Source organism: Meriones unguiculatus, chromosome 11, assembly GCF_030254825.1.
Source record: "Meriones unguiculatus strain TT.TT164.6M chromosome 11, Bangor_MerUng_6.1, whole genome shotgun sequence".
NCBI classification, from domain to species: Eukaryota; Metazoa; Chordata; class Mammalia; order Rodentia; family Muridae; genus Meriones; species Meriones unguiculatus.
In genome coordinates this window covers 19316081-19339702 of record NC_083359.1, presented here as the reverse complement: position 1 = coordinate 19339702, position 23622 = coordinate 19316081, and the positions used below count along the sequence as shown (strand labels likewise).

The 23622-nt window shown below is 44.4% G+C and overlaps 2 protein-coding genes across 3 annotated transcripts in view; one reads left to right on the top strand and one right to left on the bottom strand.

The window, feature by feature from the left end:
* Positions 1 to 616: 616 nt before the first annotated feature.
* On the bottom strand, positions 617 to 21953 carry LOC110564341 (uncharacterized). Its single transcript, XM_060365057.1, has 7 exons — positions 21782 to 21953; positions 9184 to 9489; positions 8683 to 8878; positions 4286 to 4412; positions 2588 to 2678; positions 1250 to 1555; positions 617 to 945 (listed from the first exon to the last, which is right to left on the bottom strand). The coding sequence occupies exons 1-7, from the start codon at positions 21951 to 21953 to the stop codon at positions 686 to 688; spliced, it is 1458 nt and encodes a 485-aa protein (XP_060221040.1). The 3' UTR covers positions 617 to 685.
* The window catches only part of Clk4 (CDC like kinase 4), a 17299-nt gene continuing 15507 nt past the window's right edge, over positions 21831 to 23622 (top strand). For both annotated transcript variants that reach the window (XM_060363751.1, XM_060363749.1), the window contains exon 1: positions 21831 to 21986. The gene's annotated coding sequence lies outside the window, so the exon portion shown is untranslated. The remainder of the gene's footprint in view (positions 21987 to 23622) is intronic.

The window sequence follows — 23622 nt, the reverse complement described above, 5'->3', positions numbered from 1 at the left end:
CAACACTTAACTTTAGTGACACACTTCACCAACAGGACCATAGCTCCCAAACCATAACAAAGAATGCAACCTTCTGTGGACTAAAAGGTCAAGGATGTGAAAGTATGGGTCACAGTCTGGAAGCACCAGTCTGTTCACTTTCCTTCCTGCCATCAGAAACAATTTGTGATCTAAGACTCATCCTCTGTTTGTTTGTTTGTTTATTTGTTTGTTTGTTTGTTTGTTTGTATCATACTGTATAAAGCATGGCTTTTGTACTTTCTATGGTGGAATGGAAACCTCACACCAGTTTCCATTGCCTTATGGAAAATTTGAGGCTGTGAAACAAAGAAGAAGCATTCTGTGGCAGGAGAACTAGAATGAAAACAGCATGAGCAGCTGAGTATGGAGCAGATGTTGCCCTGTTGTGAGAGGAATCTCCAGGTCAAAGTTAGATAGACACAGACTGCAGAGAGCAAGTCTCAGGACTCCAGGGAATGAACCCCTACAAAGAACAATTGACTGCGGAAGTGACCAAGACAAGGCATTTGAGTTACTGTAGAGACATTTATTTAATTTCACATTTGTTTCTCATAGGAGATAGGAGAGGGAAATGGACACAGACACAGGGTTGCACGATTCTGGGTTTTTTTCAGGAAATACACTTTAAAAAACAGCACAGACTTCAGTGAGTGTCTGGGTGCTGTTATTCTGCAGTGGACCAGGGCTGCTGGAAGCTTGAATCTCCTGGCACAGAGGCAGGATGCAGGTGTGGAGCTGAAAGATGGTAGTCGGGGTTCCAGGGCTTCCATCTGGAAAACAGGGAATCCTCCTTGGACATCATAGGCACTGGGTTCCCTTGAAGCTCTGCACGAGGAACAGGGACACCATAGTCCCAAGGCTGGTTCCAGGAAGGATGACAATACATGGAGAGTTGGGGGTCACCAGACCCATCACAAAGAGGACCTGAAAGGAAGAAGAATCAGAGCTCCTAAGCAAGGCATACTCACTCTCCCTGAGTCCTGCTATGCAATGGTCTGTCCTGTGTGTCTGGGTCCACCCTGAACATGTCCGATTTCTATTCCCTTGGGTAGACAGTGGAAAGTACACCAAGAGCAAGACAGACCTTGGTTTTTGCTCTCTGCCAGAGAAGCCTGTGAGAATGGGGATTCCCTGCAGGGTGGACTCTGCTCTATGCTCATGGAGGACAGGCCAGCTCAGGCTGCTCTCTCTGGGACTTGAAAGGTGAATGAACACAGAAGAGACTAACCTGGGACAGGGCTTTCCTGAACATGGGGGCCCAGGATTCTGTACAGGGCCTCCCTATAGGGAGAAAACAGGGGCTGCACCCTTGGTCTCTCAGTACAAAGAATCCTGTGCAGATCGTGCAGGCTCAGCAACAAGTAGAAGCAACTCGTCCAGCTCTTCTTCAGGCCCCACTGAGAGAGGCGCTGGCACAGAGCTCTGGTCTTCTTGTGCACCTTCTTGCCTGGGTGGCCAACTTGCTGTTCAACACCTTCCCACTCCATCAGGAAGATCCTGATCTCATAGTCTGTCCATGAGCTACTGGAAGGACCTGCAAGGAACACAGGGCTGCGATGAGTGCCTTTGCTGCCACCCATTTACACACCTTAACATAGGGATTCTTCCTGCACTGTGATTGCAAAGACAACTCATTCAGTCACCAAGACATTAGGAACACTGTCGGTATAATGTTCTTTTAAAATGTATAGGCCTTACCCTTCTTAATTCAAACGCTGATTTCCCCACCTCCAACTCTCTGGTTTCAATCCGGATATTGCATTGTGATACTCATTATAAGCATCCTGTCTCAACTCTTGCGTAAACAAGACAAAGATAAAGCAACTACATACAATGTTGAGCATGGAGGAGCTAGAGGACAGAAAAGAGGGGAGAAGACAGAAGGAGGGAAAGGAGTGGGAGGAGAGAGAGGAGGAGAGAAAGGAGAGCAGAGCTGGAGGAGAGATCTTGGAGGAGGTGGAGCATGAACCAAACCTAAAATTACAGAAAGCAAGTATAATGTGGGAAATCTAAATGTTAGGAAACTGAGGGCTTGAAGGTTTGGGAGGGAGTAAATATTGCCCAGCACTGTGTTCTAGGTTAACTAAAAACCCAGTCTCTGTGTGGTGATTTGGTTATACAGTTTAGGATCAAAGGCAGCATTGGCAGAAGATAAACCAATAGTAAATATTAATTACCATTTACAACAGAACACTTGCTTGCTAGCCGGGGATTATCCTCTAACCTGCTCTCAATGGCATTGAGGACACTCATTTGCAACTGCAGGTGTCCTCAGTTGTAGAAAATGTAATACAGAACAGAAAGGGCTCACACAGGAGTAGTGCTCCCTGGGGATGCTGTCCCTACCTAAATTCTACCCACTTCCCTCCCCTGGTGGCACACACAGCCTCTAAGACTTTGGATCTCATGCAAGAAGAACAGAAGTCAGAGACCCCCAACCTCCAGTCTGTCCCTGGCACACACGGTACAGGTGTTCACATTTGGGATCTTGCCTACAGCAGGATATCTCAAAAAATGAAACATGGTAGAAGATTTTGGGTTTTTGCTCAGAGTTGCCTCTGAATACCTGAGGGTCTTTGTCTTGCATTCTTCTCACTCCATCCCACTTGGGATTCCGTGGTGATGTTTCTCAAATATTCACCTTGGTTTTCTTGTGTCTGTTGAAAAGTGAATAAAGAGAATAGTAAAGCCCTTTTCCTGCTTGAGGAATCTCTGTCTCTTAGCTGTGAGTGGATGATGGAGCCAGCATCATGAAGACAAAGGACTCCTCTCTGTCACCTATGGGGAAACCTTGGTGTAAGCAGGGAAGGCCTCCCATGAATACTGGAGGAGAACCCTGTGGAAATGAATCCTGGAGGCAGGTTCATGATCACGGTAGTTAACCTAGTCTTGCCAAGAGTCATGGCTCTGAACACAGTCCACAACACCTTCCATGAGGCTCCCTGAATGGAAACCAAATGATGTCATGTTCCCATGGAAGGGAGGAGATACATGCCAGAGACACCCCATAGATTGGGCTATAACATTTCTGAGAGGAACTGAAACAGGCAAACCAGACACCCTCAACACATCATGACAGTTGGTGTCCTCTCCTCCCACCTCCAAACACACACACACACACACTCACTCACTCATTCACACCACTACAAGTCACCTGCATTACTCTCCAGAGGCCTGATCTACTCCACAGGGTCTTGGAACTGGGGCTCTGTGAGTCCTGGTGGCTGAGAGTGTGGAGTGAGGAGGTAGAGCTGTGTTCTCTTCCCTGGGATTCTGGAGACTGAGCATTGTGTGGAGAACTGGCCCTTTATAAAGCTCTACGTGGTAATTGAATCACAACCTGTTTGTGTAGGGCGGATCAGAAGAGGTGAGCCAGCAGCCTTTAATCCCCTCTTAGGAGGCTGAGGCAGGAGGAAGGCCCTGCTTTCTTGAGTGTTAAGGCTGTGTAGTTAGACCCAATTGTATAGATCAAAGCAAGTATGTACAAGAAATGACCTCAACTAGTTCAAATTCCCCTTTTGAGACAGGGTCTATTGACAGAGGTCTGGCCATCCTGGAACTCAGTATTTCAAAGCAACAGTCTTTGCCGTGGTTCTGGCTCCTGGGATTAAAGATATGGGCTGCCATGGCTGGCCAATTTAAAACTGAACATACTTGTTAGACATCTTTCCTTCTTCTGAACTTTGAAAGACAACCTGAGACCTACAGAATGCTTTTAGTCCATTATTCGGCAATTGTCAATGGTCTCTCAGCTGGGCGTGGTCACCCATGCTTTTAATCCCGGCACTCAGAAGGCAGGGCATCTGGTTCGCAGTGAAAGCCTGTCTTCACAAAAAAAATGAATTAATAAAGAAGAAGACTCTCTAAGCTAGTAGCCAACCCATAGAAATTGGGGCAGTTAAGTTTCTTGTACAATATTTAGTCTAGTTTGAACACCAAAATTGCGAATTCCAAAACCCTCTCTACTGTTTGGTTGAATCATAACAAACACACCTTTAATCCAAAAGCTTTTTGTTCTCCTAAACAGCTTATAATGGTGTGGCTCTTCTAGCCCTAGCACACACCTTTAATCCAAGAGATCTCTTTATTAAATACGATCTAATCAAGTTAGGTTCAAGAGCTCTCTGGCTACTGGATCTAACCCTAAGTCAACTTTCAGAGCAAGACACCTGTTGCCAAGATTAGGGTGTAGGAGGGACTGTGAATTGTGTGTGTGTATGGCTGGGGTATCTTTAAAGACAGCTTGGAGAAGAAGGGGCTTTACCTCAACCTCTGACTTTAGCTTAGGCTTCAGGTCCTCTGTTCCCTGGCTTTGGGGGCTTGGGTTTTTGGGGTTTTCCTCCTTGACTGACTTTGTGCTAGTGAGACTTTTGAGTTGTTTCCATTCAGACCTGTGCATAGAAGGAAGGTCAGCTGGGTGGTTTCTCTGTCTCTCAGAGCTACCAAGTTTGCACCCCAGCAGCTGACTCCTGAGTCTTTATTGGTAAAAGAGAATGGGGGTATTTTCATCATCGTTTATAACAAGAGGAGCCTGGCAATATCTTTACCAAAAGGCACAAAACCAGGGAAACAGTGGAGGAGACAGGTAGTGGCGGGAAAGCATTGTGTGTGTGGAAAAGCAATCCCCAAGGTAATAGATAATGTCAGGGAGCCCCCTTTGACTTGGCATTTCAGCCTGTAGGCGGGATATTGGGCCGGTGGTCTCGTCTTCTGAAACTACCGTTCGCAGCAGGGGCAAAGGGGCAGTCCTCAGAAGTGTCTGGTTAGGTGGTCCATACGAGGAGGCAGTGAGTAATCATGTCAGCTTCCAGGAAGTTCAGATCTCAGCTTGCAGTCTCAACCAGGTGAAAATCTGCTGAGACAAATTTAAAGTAGAAACAGAAATTAAAATTTGTCTAATAAATGGGAAAAGTGAGGAATCCCCAGACCAGGGAAAAAACTCATCTGAGCTCTGTTTGAGCTATCTCAAATTCAGGTCTCATGACTTTTTGATTTCCTGAAACATTTTGTGAGTAACAGGTAAAACTGCCTACAATGGAATGAGCAACAGTTAAGTGTATCCATGATCTGAAACTCTAACATTTTAACTGTGGGTACAGCTGTAGGTAATCAGCCACCAATAGAGCTGGGCCACTTTTTGTCAGTTCTTCTTAGCATGTATTTTTAGTCCCCATCTCCATGTTACATTGGAATGTTAGGCAGAAATACATTAATGGCTTTAGTGCTGAACTCTGGATGCTTGGACCAGCAATTGTGTCAAAGGTAAGTCAGAGTGTAGCTAAGTTTATTGCTGCAGATTGGAGATATAGGCCCCAAAGTTCAGGAGCGATAGAGAAAATAAATAAAACATTAAAAGACACCTTCAGTAAACTGACCTTATAGACTGGCGCTGACTGAGTGATGTTCCTCTCCTTTCCATTTATAGGGTTAGGAATTCCCCTTACCAGCTAGATTTAACTCCCTTTGAGATTATATATGGGATGTCAGCCCCTATAGTACCCAACCTTCAGACTGATGCTACTGCTCAAATTGATACAACAGGTTTTGAAAAATGTTGAAGGCTTCTGTGCAAGCAGACAACTCTTACAGGGGAAAAAGGAACCTCTCAATAAGAAAGCTGCAAGCCTCTATGGTCATAAATATTGGATTCAAAGGGTAGCAAGATGTTCCTCCCTTGAAATTACAGCTAAAGGGAATAAAATTAAGATTTATAGTTTTGTTTGTTGGTTTTGGATATATAAGGTAACTGTGTTTTATATATATATGAACATATATGTTGATGTCTGATTATGGATTACTAAATGGATTAAGACTTTACACGATTTCTGTCCTGTCTTATAAAAAAGGTTTATAAAAATCATAAGGTTTGAAACTATAAAATATTAAAACTGCACCTCCATGTGTTTGTATATAAGAACTTGTATATATATATATATATGTCTTGCTAGCCGCCAACATCAAAATAATACACGTGGTATTGATTTTAAAAGTACTGAATGAAATGTTTGCAGTGATAAAAATTTGATTTTGACCTTTAAAATTTTGCTTATATTTTCTGACTTCATTTCTAAAATGGGTAACTTATTTTGATATTGCAACAACAGGTTTAAAAATTATGTTTAAGGCTAAGAAATATTTTGAGGTTTATCAGGCATTTTAGTCAATGAACTTGGGCATTCTAACAGGGCACTTGAAACAGTTTCCCAATTCTTTGGGGATGGACAAAAGACTTTGAGATTCATTCTGTTAATTTTACCAAACGAAACCAAGCCATATTAGTTGAGCCAATTAAGAAAATTGAAGTTTTTATAATACATTATGTCAAAATGATAGAATAATGAAAAGGGTTCTGATAAAAATTTTATATGGTCTAAAAATCAAGAAAAGGTCTGGCTCATTCAAAAGAATGGAGCTGAGATCTGAACTTGCTGGACGCTGACATGATTGCTCACTGCCTCCTCGGATGGATCACCTATCCATAAGCTTCTGAGGAATGCCCCATTGCCCAAACTTTGGCTGGCATTTCAGCCTTCCTAGCCCCTGATGCCAATGGTTCTATTGTCAGCGCTGAAGCAGTTTCAGAAAAGGAGATCCTCGGCCCCAAATCCCACCTAACAGGCTGAAATCCTAGGTCCAAGGGGACTCCCTGACATTAGCTATTATCTTGGGGACCTGCTGAGCTGGAGCAGAAACTAGTACAACAGTACTTGATTACAAAGCCAGAATTCTAACAGCTCCAAGGCAGGATCTTTTGCTTTTGGTCATTATTGGATCATGCTTAAAAAGTTGTTAGGATATATTAGGCAAAGACTAGGGACTATACAGTCGATGAGTATCAGAACCCAGTACCAGCAGTTTGAGGCTGACCATGGACTGTAAGAGCCCAAGATTGGCCTCTTTAATAACAAGAAAAGGGGGGAATGAAGAGGTTAAGTTAGCCGGGGTATAAATCCATTTGGAAATAAAGAGCCTTCTTGATTGGGAGTTGAATTCAGGTACCAGGAAATATCAAAGAATGTACACTTGGCAGAAAAGAAGGTTAACTCTCCTAGCAACAGCCTCCAGGGAGTAATACAGAATTAATGCTTTATAGCAAATAGATAATCTCCCTGGCAATAATCCATGAGAATCGGTTGGGAATCCGGTGGGAAAACTCTCCCCAACGTTTCAGATATAGTTTAGAAGAATAACCATTGCGATGATATGTCTTAGCCATTGTGGTCCTATGCCTTAAGGAACTGTGGTTATGTGCCTCAGAGAAGGTCACCTCGCCCCTCTAACTTTTACTTAATCCTGTACCATCAAGACATGTGCCCCACACTCTGTGCTGTCGTGGAAACATGTATTACACTGATTGCTGTCATGGAAACCCCTGCTCACAGACCTTCCCTTCAAAAATCCTGCTCACTCAGAGCTCAGGGTCCCACTTTTCTACTGCTGTGTCAGTGAGACTTTAGTCCTGAGTTTGATTGCTTTTATAAACCAGTCGTCTCCTGGTGGTCTCTGAGGGTCCCATGAACCTGGCATTACATCTCCAGATCTAAGTTCCCAGGAGAGCCAGAGCTAAACAGAGGGAAACCTGTCTCCAATAACAGGGCAAAAAAAAAAAAAAAAAGAAAAAGAAACAGTTCATCTGAGCACTGTTAACAGCCTGAATGCCTGTGTCCTGAGCCCTTGCCCCTTCCACAGGACCACTCAGCTCTTCTTGCAGATGGTGTGATGAAGGTGTTGCCACTGGCTTCTCTCTAATGCATCATGGTCCCCGTTTATAATGAGTAGGGAACTAGAAGCAAATGTCACCCAAGGCAGGGCAGCTAATGGGGAGATGGAGAACTCAAGCCATGAACCAGAGAAAAACAGCACAGAACTTGGACATGACAGGTGGCTTGGGACCATCAACACTTAACTTTAGTGACACACTTCACCAACAGGACCATAGCTCCCAAACCATAACAAAGAGTGCAACCTTCTGTGGACTAAACGGTCAAGGATATGAGACTATGGGGCACAGTCTGGAAGCACCAGTCTGTTCACTTTCCTTCCTGCCATCAGAAACAATTTGTGATCTAAGACTCATCCTCTGTTTGTTTGTTTGTTTGTTTGTTTGTTTGTATCATAATGTGTAAAGCATGGCCTTTGTACTTTCTATGGTGGAATGGAAACCTCACACCAGTTTCTATTGCCTTATGGAAAATTTGAGGCTGTGAAACAAAGAAGAAGCATTCTGTGGCAGGAGGACTAGAATGAAAACAGCATGAGCAGCTGAGTATGGAGCAGATGTTGCCCTGTTGTGAGGGGAATCTCCAGGTCAAAATTAGATAGACACAGACTTCAGAGAGCAAGTCTCAGGACTCCAGGGAATGAACCCCTACAAAGAACAATTCACTGCCCCTCTATACTCATGTACCCCACGGAAGTGACCACGACAAGGCAGTTTAGTTACTGTAGAGACATTTATTTAATTTCACATTTGTTTCTCATATGAGAGAGAAGAGGGAAATGGACACAGACACTGGATTGCACGATTCTGGGTTTTTTCTTTTTTCAGAAAATATAATTTAGAAAACATCACAGACATCACTGAGTGCCTGGGTGCTGTTATTCTACAGTGGTCCAGGGCTGCTGGAAGCTTAGGTCTTCCGTCACAGAGACAGGATATACTTGTGGAATTGATCCGGGGAGTCAGGGTTCCAGGGATCCCATCTGGAAAACAGGGAATCCTCCTCGGACATCATAGGCACTGGGTTCCCTTGAAGCTCTGCACTAGGAACAGTGACACCATAGTCCCAAGGCTGGTTCCATGGCGTTTGACAGTACGTGGAGTGACGGGGGTCACCAGACCCATCACAAAGAGGACCTGAAGGGAAGAAGAAACAGAGCTCCTAAGCATGGCATCCTCAATCTCCCTGAGTCCTGCTAAGCAATGGTCTGTCCTGTGTGTCTGGGTCCACCCTGAACATGTCCGATTTCCATTTTCTTGGGCTGACAGTGGAATGTACACCAACAGACAAGACAGACCTTGGTTTCTGTTCTCTGCCAAGGAAGCTTGTGGGAATGGGGATTCCCTATAGGGTGGACTCTGCTCTATGCTCATGGAGGACAGGCCAGCTCAGGCTGCTCTCTCTGGGACTTGAAAGGGGAATGAACACAGAAGAGACTAACCTGGGACAGGGCTTTCCTGGACATGGGGGCCCAGGATTCTGTATAGGGCCTCCTTATAGGGAGAAAACAGGGGCTCCACCCTTGGCCTCTCAGTACAAAGAATCCTGTGCAGATCCTGCATGCTCAGCAACAAGTAGAAGCAACTTGTCCAGCTCTTCTTCAGGCCCCACTGAGAAAGGCGCTGGCACAGAGCACTGATCTTCTTGTGCACCATCTTGGCTGGGTGGCCAACTTGCTGTTCAACACCTTCCCACTCCATCAGGAAGACCCTGATTTCAGAGTCTCTCCATGAGCTACTGGAAGGACCTGCAAGGAACACAGGGATGCTATGAGTGCCTTTGCTGCCACCTATTTGCATACCTTAACTTAGGGACGCATCCTGCACTATGAAGGCCAAGCGATCTCATTCAGTCACCAAGACATTAGGAACACTTGTTTGCTAGCCCAGGATTGCCTTCTAACCTGCTCTCAACAGCATTGAGGACACTCATTTGCAACTGCAGGTGTCCTCAGTTGTAGAAATTGTATTGCAGAACCGAAAGGGCTCACACAGGAGTAGTGCTCCCTGGGGATGCTGTTCCTACCTAAATTCTACCCACTTCCCTCCCCTCGTGGCATACACAGCCTCTAAGACTTTGGATCTCATGCAAGAAGATCAGAAGTCAGAGACCCCCAATCACATGTCTCTCCCTGTCACACGTGGTATAGGTGTTCACATTTAGGATCTTGCTTAAGGCGGGATGTCTCAAAAAATGAAACATGGTAGAAGATTTTGGGTTTTTGCTCAGAGTTGCCTCTGAATACCTGAGGGTCTTTGTTTTGCATTCTTCTCACTCCATCCCACTTGGGATTCCGTGGTGATGTTTCTCAAATATTCACCTTGGTTTTCTTGTGTCTGTTGAAAAGTGAATAAAGAAAATAGTAAAGCCCTTTTCAAAGCTGCTTGAGGAATCTCTGTCTCTTAGCTGTGAGTGGATGCTGGAGCCAGCATCATGAATACAAAGGACTCCTCTCTGTCACCTATGGGGAAACCTTGGTGTAAGCAGGGAAGGCCTCCCATGAATACTGGAGGAGAACCTTGTGGAAATGAAGCATGGAGGCAGGTTCATGATCATGGTAGTTAACCAAGTCTTGCCAAGTTGTCATGGCTCTGAACACAGTCCACAACACCTTCCATGAGGCTCTCTGAATGGAAACCAAATGATGTCATGTTCCCATGGAAGGGAGGAAACACATGCCAGAGACACCCCATAGATTGGGCTATAACATTTCTGAGAGGAACTGAAATACAGGCACACCAGACACCCTCAACACATCATGACAGTTGGTGTCCTCCACCCACCAAACACACAGACACACATACTCCATATCACCTGCATTGGTCTTCAGAGTTCTGCTGTGTTCCACAGGGTCTTGGAATCGGGGTTCAGTGAGTCCTACTGCTGAAAGAGAGTGTTGATTACAGAGTGAGAGCTGTGTTCTCTTCCCTGGGATTCTGGAGACTGAGCAGTGTGTGGAGAACTGGCCCTTTATAAAACTCTACGTGGTAATTGAATCACAACCTGGTTGTGTAGGGTGGATCAGAAGAGGTGAGCCACCAGCCTTTAATCCTCTCTCAGGAGGCTGAGACAGGAGGAAGACCCTGCTTCCTTGAATGTTAAGGCTGTATAGGAAGACTCAATCATATGGATCAAAGCAAGTATGTAAAAACAATGAAATCAACTAGTTCAAATCAAACTAGTTCTTTTTTGAGACAGGATCTGTTCACAGTGGTCTGGCCGTCCTGGAGCTCACTGTTTCGACGCAATTGTTCATGCCGTGGTTCTGGCTCCTGGCATTAAAGTCTGCATTAAGGTCTGCCATGGCTGATTGATTTAAAATTCATCATATTTGCTAGACATCATCCTTTCCTGTGTTCTTTGAAAAAAAAAAAAAAAAACCTGAGACCTACAGAATATTTTTAGGCAGTTTTTTTTTTTTTTTTTTTTTTTTTTTGTAACTACATGTCATCTCTAAGATTGTAGCTAACTCATAGTAATGAGACAGAAGGATCTGGCAAATTCTTTATGGTGAGGTACAATGAACCAAAGGAAGAAGTGGAGATCTGGCAATAGCAGAATTCATGGTCTATCAAAAAGGGCAGTATGGCCTTCCATGACAGAGGTACACCGACTTGCCAATTCTGGGCCTGGCACTGATCCCTTCTATGTTCATTTCATCTGAGTACCGTTAACAGCTAGAATGCATGTGTTTGAACCCTTCCCCTCTTTGAGAGCTCTCAGCTGCTTCTTCTAGTATGTGTGAGGGAAGGTTTTGCCATTCTGTTCACTTTAATGCATCAGCTACTAAGGGAGAGCATGGGTGACTGTCCTGAACAGAAACCCAAGTCTTTAATTTTCTGGATTAGAAAAAAACAAAGCCTCATTATGTTTGTGGTTCTGTTTTCTTGGGGTTTTTTTCTTTGAGGTTTTTCTGGGGGGCAGTAAGGGCAGGAAGAGGGAAGTATCTCAAGTAATCGTCTTCTGCAACCCACTCTATGCAGTGGTGACCATCAACTTCAGCCTCTCCTCCCTTGATCTCCCAGTCGTTAAAATTGCAGCCAGTAGTCATACACTAATATCATGTTATACAACAGAGGGACAACTGCTGGTTTCTATACAGCAGCAAAGTTGCAGCTCATTAAGCAATTTTAATATGGATTTTAAGCCCAGGGACAATTAAAGGCCAACTATGAAGCCTGGGTGTGAAGTCCTCAAAGTAGAGAGGCATAATTCTTTTCTTCTTTCTTAGGAAACCCATGATCTTCATGCTAAGCAATTTTCTGGCCTGTGTGTCATAATCACCCTTAACAAGTCCTACTGTTGATGTCCCTGACTCTCTTTTCTGAGTTCTAAAGTTTTAGGCTGATTCATATGGGCCAGCTATTTCCTCACCTTCTGTTTTTTGTGTTTTTTTTTTCTGTCTGTCTGTCTTTTCCCCATTTAAACTGCCCTGTCTTTCATCATGAAAACAGGGCCTACAGAATAAACTACGTGGGGCTCATATGGGCTCACAGACTCTGAAGCAGCAGCACAGGTCCTGCAGGGTTCTACTCCAGGTTCTCTGTGTATATTTGTGGCTGTTAGCTTGGTGGTATTGTGGGACTCCTAACTGTGAGAGCTAGTATACCTTTTACTCATTTTCCTGTTCTTGAGACTCTTTTCCTCTTGCTGGGTTGTCTTGTCCAGACTCAGTGTGAGGGCTTTTGCCCTGTCTCTTGTTTTGTCTTTGGTTTGTTTGTTTGTTTGTTTGTCATGTTTATTGGTTGTCTCTTTGGAGTCTGTTCTTTTCTGAAGTGAGAAGGAGGGGGAGTGGATTTCAGGGAGGGATATGTGGGTGGAGTAGAGGGAGGGGAAACTGTGTTCAGGGGGTGTGGGTATGAGAGAAAAATCTATTTTCAATTTTTTTTTTAAAAAAAGTCTTACTTTGTGAAGTCTTTTATTTTCTTTTCCTTCTTTCTTTCATGCCCCAGGCTCATAGTCATGTTGGCAATCTCTCTACCAGCTGAGCTACGTATACATTTGGCATCTTTTAAACCAAAGGTCTAACTGGACTTTTGGATACTTTGTGGGTTCTTCTTTCTTCCACCCTTCTTCACCCCTCGACTTCCCTTTCAACCCTGTAACACTAGGTAGGAGAGGGAAAAAAAGAATAAAGGAATGAGAGGAAGAAAAAAAAAATCTCTGCGTAAAGCCAGGGGTAGGAAAGAGGGTGACAATATCATTAGACTACCTCCTGCTGATTACCGGTATGGAGTTTCTTGGAGAAAGTTTGATCTTTGCCTTCGGGATATCTAATTTCTTCTTGTCGTTTCTTGTGTGCAACTACTTGACAAACCACAACCAACAGCATCCAGTCAACCAGCAGCCCCCAATTCTCAGGACCCTACCATTTATATATCCTCTGAAGAGTCCCCAGAATTTCAAATGTCACATGCTCGTAGAAACTATCTGCAGCTGGCAAAATGGTGCCCTACTAGAGCACGAGGCAGATCATAGTCAGCTGCTGTGGACAATCTGAAGCAGCCCCATATCCCACACCTGGTATTAAAACAAAAACATATTCCCATAATACTGATTTTTTTTTTAATTTTTAAAAAACCGAAATTCTCACTAAAAAAGGGTACAAAGAACATTGATCTGAGCTATTCCTTGGCTAAGCTTTACTACTAAGATCCTTAGTAAGTCTGAATATGAGCATCTGAAGATCAGAAATTAAGAATTCCTTCTTTTGATGCATCCCATTTCCAACCCATAGCTCAGCCTCCATCCCCAGAGAAACTGGGCCACCCAGAAAGACAGAGGCCAGCAGCCATCAGGGACAACCAGCTCAGCCTCCATCCCCAGAGGCCTGTGGCCAGCCAGGACAGACAGATGTCTGCAACCATCAGGGACCACCAGAGATAAACCACACCTGCTCCCCCATGCCCCATTCTCTGGCCCACACTCGGCTGCATTACCTGATGCCTGCCAATGCCAGAGACAACCAGACGGCTAAGTGCCAGTGAAAGAACACAAACAGAAGCCAGGGCAATGTGACACCACCAAAACCTAGCCATCATACTACAGCAAGCCCAGGATATCTTAACACAGCCGCAGCGCAAGAACATTACCTTAAATCCAAACTTATGAAGAGGATAGAGGCCTTTAAAGAAGAAGTGAATAAAGCCCTTAAAGGAATACAGGAAAATACAATTAAACAGGTAAAGGAAATGAATAAAGCTGTTCAAGACCTGAAAATGGAAGTAGAGGCAAACAGTAAATCTACAGAACAAAAATATTAAAAGCAGCAAGAGAAAAAAGGCCAAATAACTTACAAAGGCAAACCTATCAGAATCACACCAGACTTCAACAGAGACTCTAAAAGCTACAAGGGCCTGGACAGATGTCTTGCAGCCTCTAAAAGATGACAGATGCCAATGCAGACTACTATCAATCACCAACACAACTCTCAATCACCATAGATGGAGAAAACAAGATATTCCAAGACAAAACCAAATTTAAACAGTATCTAGCCACAAATCCAGCCCTACAGAATATATGAGAAGGAACTCCAACCCAAGGAGGTTAACTACATCAAAAAAAAAAACCCACAGGAAATAATTCCACACCAACAAAAGAAGGGAAACACACACAAACACACACACACACACACACATGCACAAACACTCTAATACCACCAACATCAAAATAACAGGAATTAACAATTATCAGTCAGCCAGGTGTGGTGGTGCATGCCTGTAATCCCAGCACTCAGGGAAGCAGAAGCAAGCAGATCACTGTGACTTCAGGCCAGCCTGGTCTACAAAGAGTCCAGGACAGCCAAGGCTACACAGAGAAACCCTGTCTCAAAACAAACAAACAAACAAACAAAAACCAACCATCCACTGACCCATTAATATCTCTCCACACCAATGGACTCAATTCCCCCAATAAAAAGACGCAGGCTAACAGAATGGTTGCAAAAGCGGGATCCATCATTCTGCTGCATTCAGGAGACAAACCTCAGCAACAAAGATAGACATTACCTCAGACTAAAGGGCTCAGAAAAATGGTTTTCCAAGCAAATAGACTCAAAAAGCAAGCTGGAACAAGCTATTTTAATGTCTAATAAAATAGACTTTCAACCAAAATTAATCAAAAGACATGGGGAAGGACACTTCATACTCACCAAAGGAAAAAAAATGATATGAAATCTTAATTCTGAACATACATGCCCCAAATGCAAGGGCACCCACATTCATAAAAGACACATTACTAAAGCTCAAATCACACATCAAGCCCCACATATCATAGAGGACTTCAATACCCCACTCTCACCAATGGTCATTGAGACAAAAACTACACGGAGAAGTAATAAAACTAACCAACATTATGAATCAAATGAGCCTAACAGAGATCTACAGAACATTCTATCCAAACACAAAGCAAAATACACCTTCTTCCCAGCACCGCATAGAACCTTTGCCAAAATTGACCACATAGTTGGTCACAAAGCAAATCTCAACAGATACAAGAAAATTGAAACCACACCTTGCATTTTATCAGACCATCATGGATTGAAGCTGGACTTCAACAGCAACAGAAACAACAGAGGGCTTACAAACTCATGAAAGGTGAATGATCCTCTACTCAATGACCACTGGGTCAGGGAGGAAATAACAAAATTAAAGATTTTTCTAAAATTGAGTGAAAATGAAGGTACAACATACCCAAACTTATGGGACAGAATGAAAGCAGTGCTAAGAGGAAAGTTCATAGCACTAAGCACCTTCATAAAGAAATTGGAAAGATCTCATACTAGCAATTTAAAAGCACACCTAAAAACTCTAGGACAAAAAGAAGCAAACACACTCAGTGGCAAGAAATAATCAAACACAAGGCTAAAAACAATAAATTAAAAACAAAGATAACACTACAAAGAATCAACAAAACCAAGAGCTGGTTCTTTGAGAAAAGCAAGAAAATCAACAAAATAAATGAATGAACCTTTAGCCAAACTGACCAAAAGGCAGAGAGACAGTATCCAAATTAACAAAATCAGAAATGAAAAGGGGGGCATAACAACAGAGACTGAGAAAATCCAAAGAATCATTAACTGAGACTGAGAAAATCCAAAGAATCATTAACTGAGACTGAGAAAATCCAAAGAATCAAAAACTCATACTCCACAAAATTGGAAAATATAAATGAAATGGATTATTTTCTTGATAGATACCACTTACCAATATTAAATCAAGATCAGGTAAACAACTGAAATAGCTATATCCCCTAAGGAAATAGAAGCAGTCATTAAGAGTCTCCCAACCAAAAAATAAAGCCCTGGGCCAGATGATTTTAGCCCTGAATTCTACCAGACTTACAAGGAAGACCTAATCCCAATACTCCTCTAACTATTCCACAAAATGGAAACAGAAAGAACATTGCCAAACTCATTCTATGAGGCCACAGTACCTAAACAACACAAAGACTCAACAATGAAAGAGAACTTCAAACCACTCTCCATTATGAACATTTATGCAAAAACACTCAATAAAATACTCAAAAACTGAATCCAAGAACACATCAAAAATGCCATGCACCATTTGCAAAATGCAGGCTTCATCCCAGGGATACAGGGCTGGTTCAACATGCGAAAATCTATCAATGTGATCCACCATGTAAACAAACTGAAAGAAAAAAAAAATCACAAGATCATCTCATTAGATGCTGAAAAAGCCTTTGAAAAAAATCCAACACCCTTTCATGCTAAAAATCTTGGAGAGATCAGGGATACAAGAATTATACCTAAACACAGTAAAGGCAAAATACAGCAAGCCGATAGCCAACATCAAATTAAATGGAGAGAAACTTAAAGAAATTTCGCTAAAATCAGGGACAAGACAAGGCTTCCCACTCTCTCCCTATGTATCCACTATAGTATTTGAAGTTCTACCTAGAGCAACAAGACAACTAATGGAAATCAAGGGGATACAAATTGGAATTGGAAAGAGGGCAAAGTATTGCTATTTCCAGATGATAGACAGTATACATAAGTTACCCCCAAGACTCTACCAGAGACTCCTACAGCTGATAAACACCTTCAGCAAAGTAACTACATACAAAATTAATTTTAAAAATTAGTAGCTCTCCTCTATACAAATGAAAGAAATTAGAGAAACAATATCATTCACAATAGCCACAAATAACATAAAATATCTTGGTGTAACTCTAACCAAACAAGTGAAAGACCTGTATGACAAGAACTTCAAGTGTTTGAAGAAAGAACCTGAAGAAGCTATCAGAAGATGGAAAGGTCTCCAATGCTCATGGACCGGTAAAATGGCCATTTTACCAAAAGCAATTACAGATTGAATGAAATCCCATCAAAATACCAACACAATTCTTTACAGATCTTGAAAGAGCAATCCTCAACCTGGAAAAGAAAACAGAATGTATAAAACAATCCTGTACAATAAAAGAACCTTCTGGAAATATCACCATCCCTGTTTTCAAGCTGTACTACAGAACAATAGTAATAAAAACCACATAACATTGGCATAAAAACAGATAGGTTGGTCAGTGGAATAGAATTGAAGACCCCAAAATAAACCCACACACTTACAAACATCTGATTATTGATAAAGAAGCCAAAACCATACAATAGAAAAAAGAAAGCATCTTCAACAAATAGTGCTGGTCTAACTGGATGTCAATATGTAGAAGAATGCAAATAGATCCATATTTACTAGCCTGTACAAAACTGAAGTCCAAATGGATCAAAGACCTCAACATAAAATTGGATACACTAAATCTTTTTTTTTTTTTTTTTTTTTTTTTTTTTTTTTTTTTTTTGAGACAGGGTTTTTCTGTGTAGCCTTGGCTATCCTGGACTTGCTTTGTAGATCAGGCTGGTTTCGAACTCCCAGAAATCCACCGCCTCTGCCTCCCTGAGTTCTGGGCAACACCAATAGCCCAGGCACAATCCACAGGCCCAAGGAAGGATGCTTGAATCTCACTCAGAAGAAGAAATAAAATACACCTTAAATAGATGGAGGGAACAAACTGCATGGGATAGGGGGTGGGAGGGTAATGGAGGTGGGGATGAGATGTGGGGAGATTGGGGGTTGAGGACTGGGAGCGAGAACGGAAATCATTGGAGGCAGGAGGCATCTTTGAGACAGGGCAGGCTCCTGGGAGTCTATGGGGGTGATCTTAGCTGAGACTCCTAACAGCCGGGATAAGGAGCCTGAAGTAGCCGCCTCCTGTAGCCAGGTGGGACTTCCAGCAGAAGGAGGGGAACACCAAACTACCCTTAAAACTTTTGACCCAAAATTTGTCTTGGCTATAGAAGTGTAGGGATGAAGCAGAGATTGAGGGAATGCCAAAACAATGGCTAGCCCAAATTGGGGCCCACCCCTCACTATTAATGATACTCGGCATATGCTTGCAGACAGGAGCCTAGCATAACTGTCTTCTAAGAGGCTTCATCCAACAGCTGATGGAAACAGATACAGAGACCCACAGCCAAACAACAAGCTGAACTTGGGGATTTTTTTTTTTTTTTTTTGGAAGAGTGCGAGGAAGAATAGAGGGAACCGGAGGGGTCAAGGACACCACAAGAAGACCTACAGAGTCAACTAATCTGGGCCAATGGGGGCTCACACAGACTGAATCACCAGCCAAAAAGCATGGGTGGACTCAGCCTAGAGCCCCTATAGATATGTAGCAGATGTGCACCTTGGTCAACACGTGGGCCCTCATAGGGGCTGTCTCTGACTCTGTTGCCTACCTGCCTGGATCTCTCCCCTCTAGTTGGGCTTGTCAGGCCCCAGTAGGAAAGGACGTGCTTAGTCCTGCTGTGACCTGAGCCTCCAGGGTGGGTTGGTACTCTGGATAAGCCTCCCCTTCTCCAAGAAAGAGGGAATGGGGGAAGGGGAGCATGAGGGTGGGACTGGGAGGAGAAGAGGGAGGGGGCTGGGATCAGGCTGTAAAGTGATTACATAAATGAATAAATAAATATGGGGGGGAAGAGAATTTCTTGTTTTGCAAATGAAGCTAGGAGTTAATTATCTAACCCATTCACTAGTCTGCGACCAGGAGATTCCTACTGTGTGAAAACAGTTCCAGTTCTCTATTATTTGTTCATTTGCTTATTTCGTTAGACAGCAGCAGGTTACGTTGGAGATTGAGATGTGAAGAGCTATGACAATGACAGAACTCATTCTCGGTGATCTGGGCTCTCTGCCCAGTCTCACTTGTCCAGGCCCAGAGGCTGCGAGATTCTCAGAGTGAGGCCGGTTGGATGTGATCCCCGCTTCAGGACTGCTTCCTTAGGTAACCGGTGTCCTATGAAAGTCCCGTCTTTTCTGACCTTATCTCAGTGCTTCCTAGTGAGTCTTAGTAGTCTTTCCAAGGTGCATAAAGCCAGGTCTGGCTGGCTGGCGTGCAGGAAGGGTCCCTATGAAGTTCTCAGATGTGAATGATGCAAAAATGCACTCATCACATTCCTTCATCCTTTGCAGGTCCTTCCCTCAAATCACGGAGGAACTGAAACATCGGGGCCTTCCTGCAGTACTGGGAAACAGTTAAAGAGGAAGCTGACCTCCCAAGTAAGGGAGAGGCACAGGAAGTCCAGAGCAGTTTTCCAGAGGCTCTATCTTGGTGTTTGGGATTTTTTTTTTTAAACTTAGCCAGCACCATTCATTTCATTCAATTAAAAATTGACAGGGGGGATGCAGGAGATGGCCCAGTGAGTAAGGATGCCTTCCACCGAGTCTGTCAATCTTAATTTGATCCTGAGGACCGGCGTTGTGGATGGAGAGAACTGACTTTTCCAAGTCTTCCTCTTACTGCCAAATTTGTGCTGTAGCATGGGTTCACAGACCACCCCAACCCTGCATAGTCTCTAGATATATCAATTAACTTTTTAATTTAATTAGATTAATGTAGGGACAGGGTGACAGAGTAATGTGTGATCGACTTGAAGAGGTTAACAAAACATTTAGCTACTAATTTAATTCCCAGGAACTCCATCCTTGGACACGTGAAAGTGTCAATAACCTCAGTTTAATTCCCAGTTTTCTGAGTTTAATTCCGAGTTTTCTGCTCTGATGGAGGAATGGATACTCTAAGAATCCACTACCAAACCTGTCAAGGAATTCTTTCTTCTCCATAAACTTTTGGGCATGACTTAAAGTTTTGGTAAGTGATTTATCTCCTACAATTTCCAGGGCCAGTGTCCTGAGGAGTCCTGAAGGCTGACTAAGTTCCCCTGGCAGCTATTTCCAAAAGGTACATGCATCTGTGACCTGGCCCTGAGACCCGATCACTGATGGGTCAGACCTAATAGCTCACAGCAGTAATCGTAGCAATTAAGGAGGCTGAGACAGGACAGGACGATGTCTGTGAGTTCTAGGCAAGCTTGGGATAAATAAGTTCCAGGTCAGCTCTGGCTATACAATGACTATCAAAAGTGAGATGGGGTAGAAGAGGAGAGAAAAGGAGGGGAAGGAGAGAAGAGAGACAGATGAAAGTCATTAAAGGAGCAATCCACGGCAGTCCTGTGTTCCCTCGGAAATGGCCTGAATTCAGTTACTTCCTGCCCCTTCTGCTCCCACCTCACATACACACTGCAAAGTACACTGGGACTAGAGATGCTTTCAACACTATTGTGTTTGATTGAATCTTGGTTACTTGTGTGCTGTTCGACTTTCTCCTCAGGAAGTGTTAGGAATCCTGGTGGAAACTGAGGGAGTGTCCATCTTGGGCAGTGGGGATGCCTGGGAGAGCCATTGTGACTCATGGTGCAGCCTTTAATCATCTTTGCTAGAGACGATTGTTTCATCATGGGGACTTCAGGGACAAACTACCTTGAAAAGTGGCTTTTTAAGACAGACCCTTTTGGCCTTTGCCAAAAGATGGACTCAGGATATTTTCCTCTAAAGGACTAAGAAAAGTAAGTTGTTTTCAGTTTTGTTGCACGGAATGAAGCAGTCAGTATAAGAACAAAAACAGTAGCTCTCTAGAGCTAGCATGGCTGAGGTTGAATGGCATTTCCAGCAGTTCAACCTGTAATTAGAACAAGGAGCTAACAATCAACCTCTTCGGGTTGTCTAGATTACTAAAAGATACTGTCTATAAAGTGGTTGTCATAGAGGATTTAATTATTCTGGGCATGGTAACTCGTATTTATGATCCCAGCTCTTGGGGGAAGGAGGACCAGAAGTTCAGTCCTACTGGCTTAGGCAGTATTTATGGTGTTGGGTTTTCAGAAAGCTTTGTTTTTTTTGAGTTTTGATCTCATGTAGTCCAGGCTGGCCTTGAACTTGCTATGTAGAACCAGAATGACCTAGATTTTTAATCCTTCAGCCCCTAAATCCCAAGTGATGGGATTATGGGCTTGCACCACAAAAGCCCAATTCTCTGAAATTTAAAATATATATTTATATATTATATTATATATTATGTTATATAATGTTATATATTTTAAAATATATATGTATATGTATAATCTCGAAGAAATATTGTCTTCTGGCCACAATGTCTGTTTGTTGAGTAGCTGTAATATGCCTTGGTCATAACAGGAAGAACATTGTCGGAAGTCGTGGCACAAACTTCCCCATTGAAATGTTCGTTCACAGCCGCTTATAATTTCTGTATCGTTACACCCATTCCTTTTGATTTGCTGGCTAAGCGGCGAACGCCGTGATAAGGGTAAGCACCTAAGCTTGCTTCCAGAGACCTACTCAGGTAAACTTCTTCAAATCCAGTTTAGAGCGGAAGCGCCGGGCGACTAACATAACTTGGTCACTGCCCTAGCACAGAGCGTCTGGGGACTCTGCACTCTGGTGGCTCGACCTGGGACTGAGGTGACTGAAAGGTTGAGCGCCTCGCCGCTACTCCTAGCAAAACCCTTCAAGAGGCTGACAGCCGCCACAGAAACAGGGCGGCCCTCCAGTTTCACCTAAGAACTGAACCTTAAGCCGACAGATTGACGGAGCCCCGCCCTACAGGGGCGGCCGGGGCCGCGCAGCCGCAGTGTGGACGACCAAGCCCACCCCCTTACTGACGTCACAGACCCGGCCCCCTTGCAGGCTCTGTGGGCGGGCACGCGGCTCCGTGACGCATGCGCGCTTGCTGGGCGTAGGTGGCGCTAGATCCACCTGAGGAGGTTGTGGGTGACGGCACAGACGCCATTTTGTCGGTGTTTGTCGCAGCGGCTGGAGAGGAACGACGGCGGTTTGGCGACATTTCTCAGCCAGAAGGCCTTTTGCTTTTGCGGAGGTGAGGCAGGCAGGGTGGCGCGGAGCTAGGTGTCTGAGGAGAGAGCGGGCTGGGGGCGCGGGCGGCCGGGGATGCGTCCGCGGGGCTGGCTGGCGGGACGCCCCTCAGCCGGCGGCGACAGCTCCCGGGCCGCCGCGGTTTCGCCGCTCGGGTCGCGGCCCGCAGGCCCCGCGTTCCGTCGGCGGTGGCGGCCGGCAGCTCGAGCCGAGGCGCCGTTTCTGCCGGGGCGCCGGCGGGCCTTGGTGGGGCGCGTCCCCGGCGCCGGCGTCGTCGGGACCCGAGGCGCCCCTTAGCCCGCACCGGGCCTCCCCGGCCGTTCGCGTCACCGGAGGGTCGCCCCGGCCGGCTGCGCCAGAGGCCCTGGCCCGCTGCCCGGAGGAAGTGGCGCAGCCACTGCGGCGGCCCGGGTGGCTGGCGATCACCTCCAAGCTTCGAGGAACACGCTGGGAAAGGGAGGTTCGTCCTTTAGGCCAGGCGGTCACTCCCCACCCCACCGCAGCACACACGCGAGCGCGCGCGCGCATACACTCTCGGGTCGCCCCGACCGTCGCAGAACTGTGTAGGCCAGGCTGGCAGACATCCTCCTGCCTCCGCCTCCCGAGTGATGGGATTAAAGGCAAGTGCCGCCACGCCCAGCCTTGTTGGGCTGTTGTTTTGGTTTGTTTTTTTTTTTTTTACACCCCCCCCATACCCATACCGACGTTGCAGAAAACGAACCTTGGCCTTTGCGTTGTGACAGCCCTCCCGACCCAATGGACCGCTAGTCTGTTAGAGCTGCTGAGGTTTGCCCTAACCTTGGACACGAACCCGAGGGCCCCTTGTTTTCCATTTAAAAATAATGCAGCCCTCTCTTGGAGAACGAAACGTGCATCTTGATGTTTTTGGAATCTGTGAGATTGGCATGCAGTTGCCAGGCACCATAATATGGTTTTTTAAAGGGTAGTGGAGAATCATATTGCTAATATGGATATATATATATATATATATATATATATATACACACACACACATAGAGGTACCACTGTATCTAAAAAGATACAATAAAAATAAAAATATTGAAAGACAAGGATTCTAGCCTGTAGAGTTTTCTGTGTTTTGTTTTGTTTTTTTTAAGTATTAGAGATAGTGTAATATTTTGAGATAGCTTTTTTTTTCCTGTGTATGAGAAGGAACTTTAATCTCATAAGAGCCCAGAAATCATTTACTTTGCCTTGTAAGTAAATGTCTCTGTGTCGGTTTGTTTGTAACCATGCCTCACCATGTAGAGCAGGCTGTCCTCGGAGAAGGCCACCTGCCTTTGCCTCTGCCTCTGCCTCTGCCGTGTGCCAACACACCTGACCATGGAAATTATTTCTGAATTTTCCTGGAGATCAAAGTAGGGATGGGGGATGTTCAGCAGGGCTGTTGGGACTGGGACCAACTGATAGATTTTAAGTAGTGAATCTAACTTGGAGGGCTACAGCTCTTGGGCTCTCCCAAGAATTCCTTTCCTTTTTAATGTTTGCATATTGCTAACTTGATAATTTGAGAATTCTGCCATGTAAGAGGTAAACTGGCTGTGGCAGTGTGAAATATGAGTGAGCTTGAAGCAAGCACGTAAGTCTTGTGAAACCCTGTCTAGTGGACGGTCATAATG

Coding starts and splice junctions, on each gene's coding strand:
- LOC110564341 (XM_060365057.1), bottom strand. CDS start 21,953: ATGTCGCCAAACCGCCGTCGTTCCTCTCCAGCCGCTGCGACAAACACC. Junction 9,490..21,781: donor AGAGCCTGCAAGGGGGCCGG/GTCTGTGACGTC, acceptor TGTTCCTTGCAG/GTCCTTCCAGTAGCTCATGG. Junction 8,879..9,183: donor CCAGGAAAGCCCTGTCCCAG/GTTAGTCTCTTC, acceptor TCTTCCCTTCAG/GTCCTCTTTGTGATGGGTCT.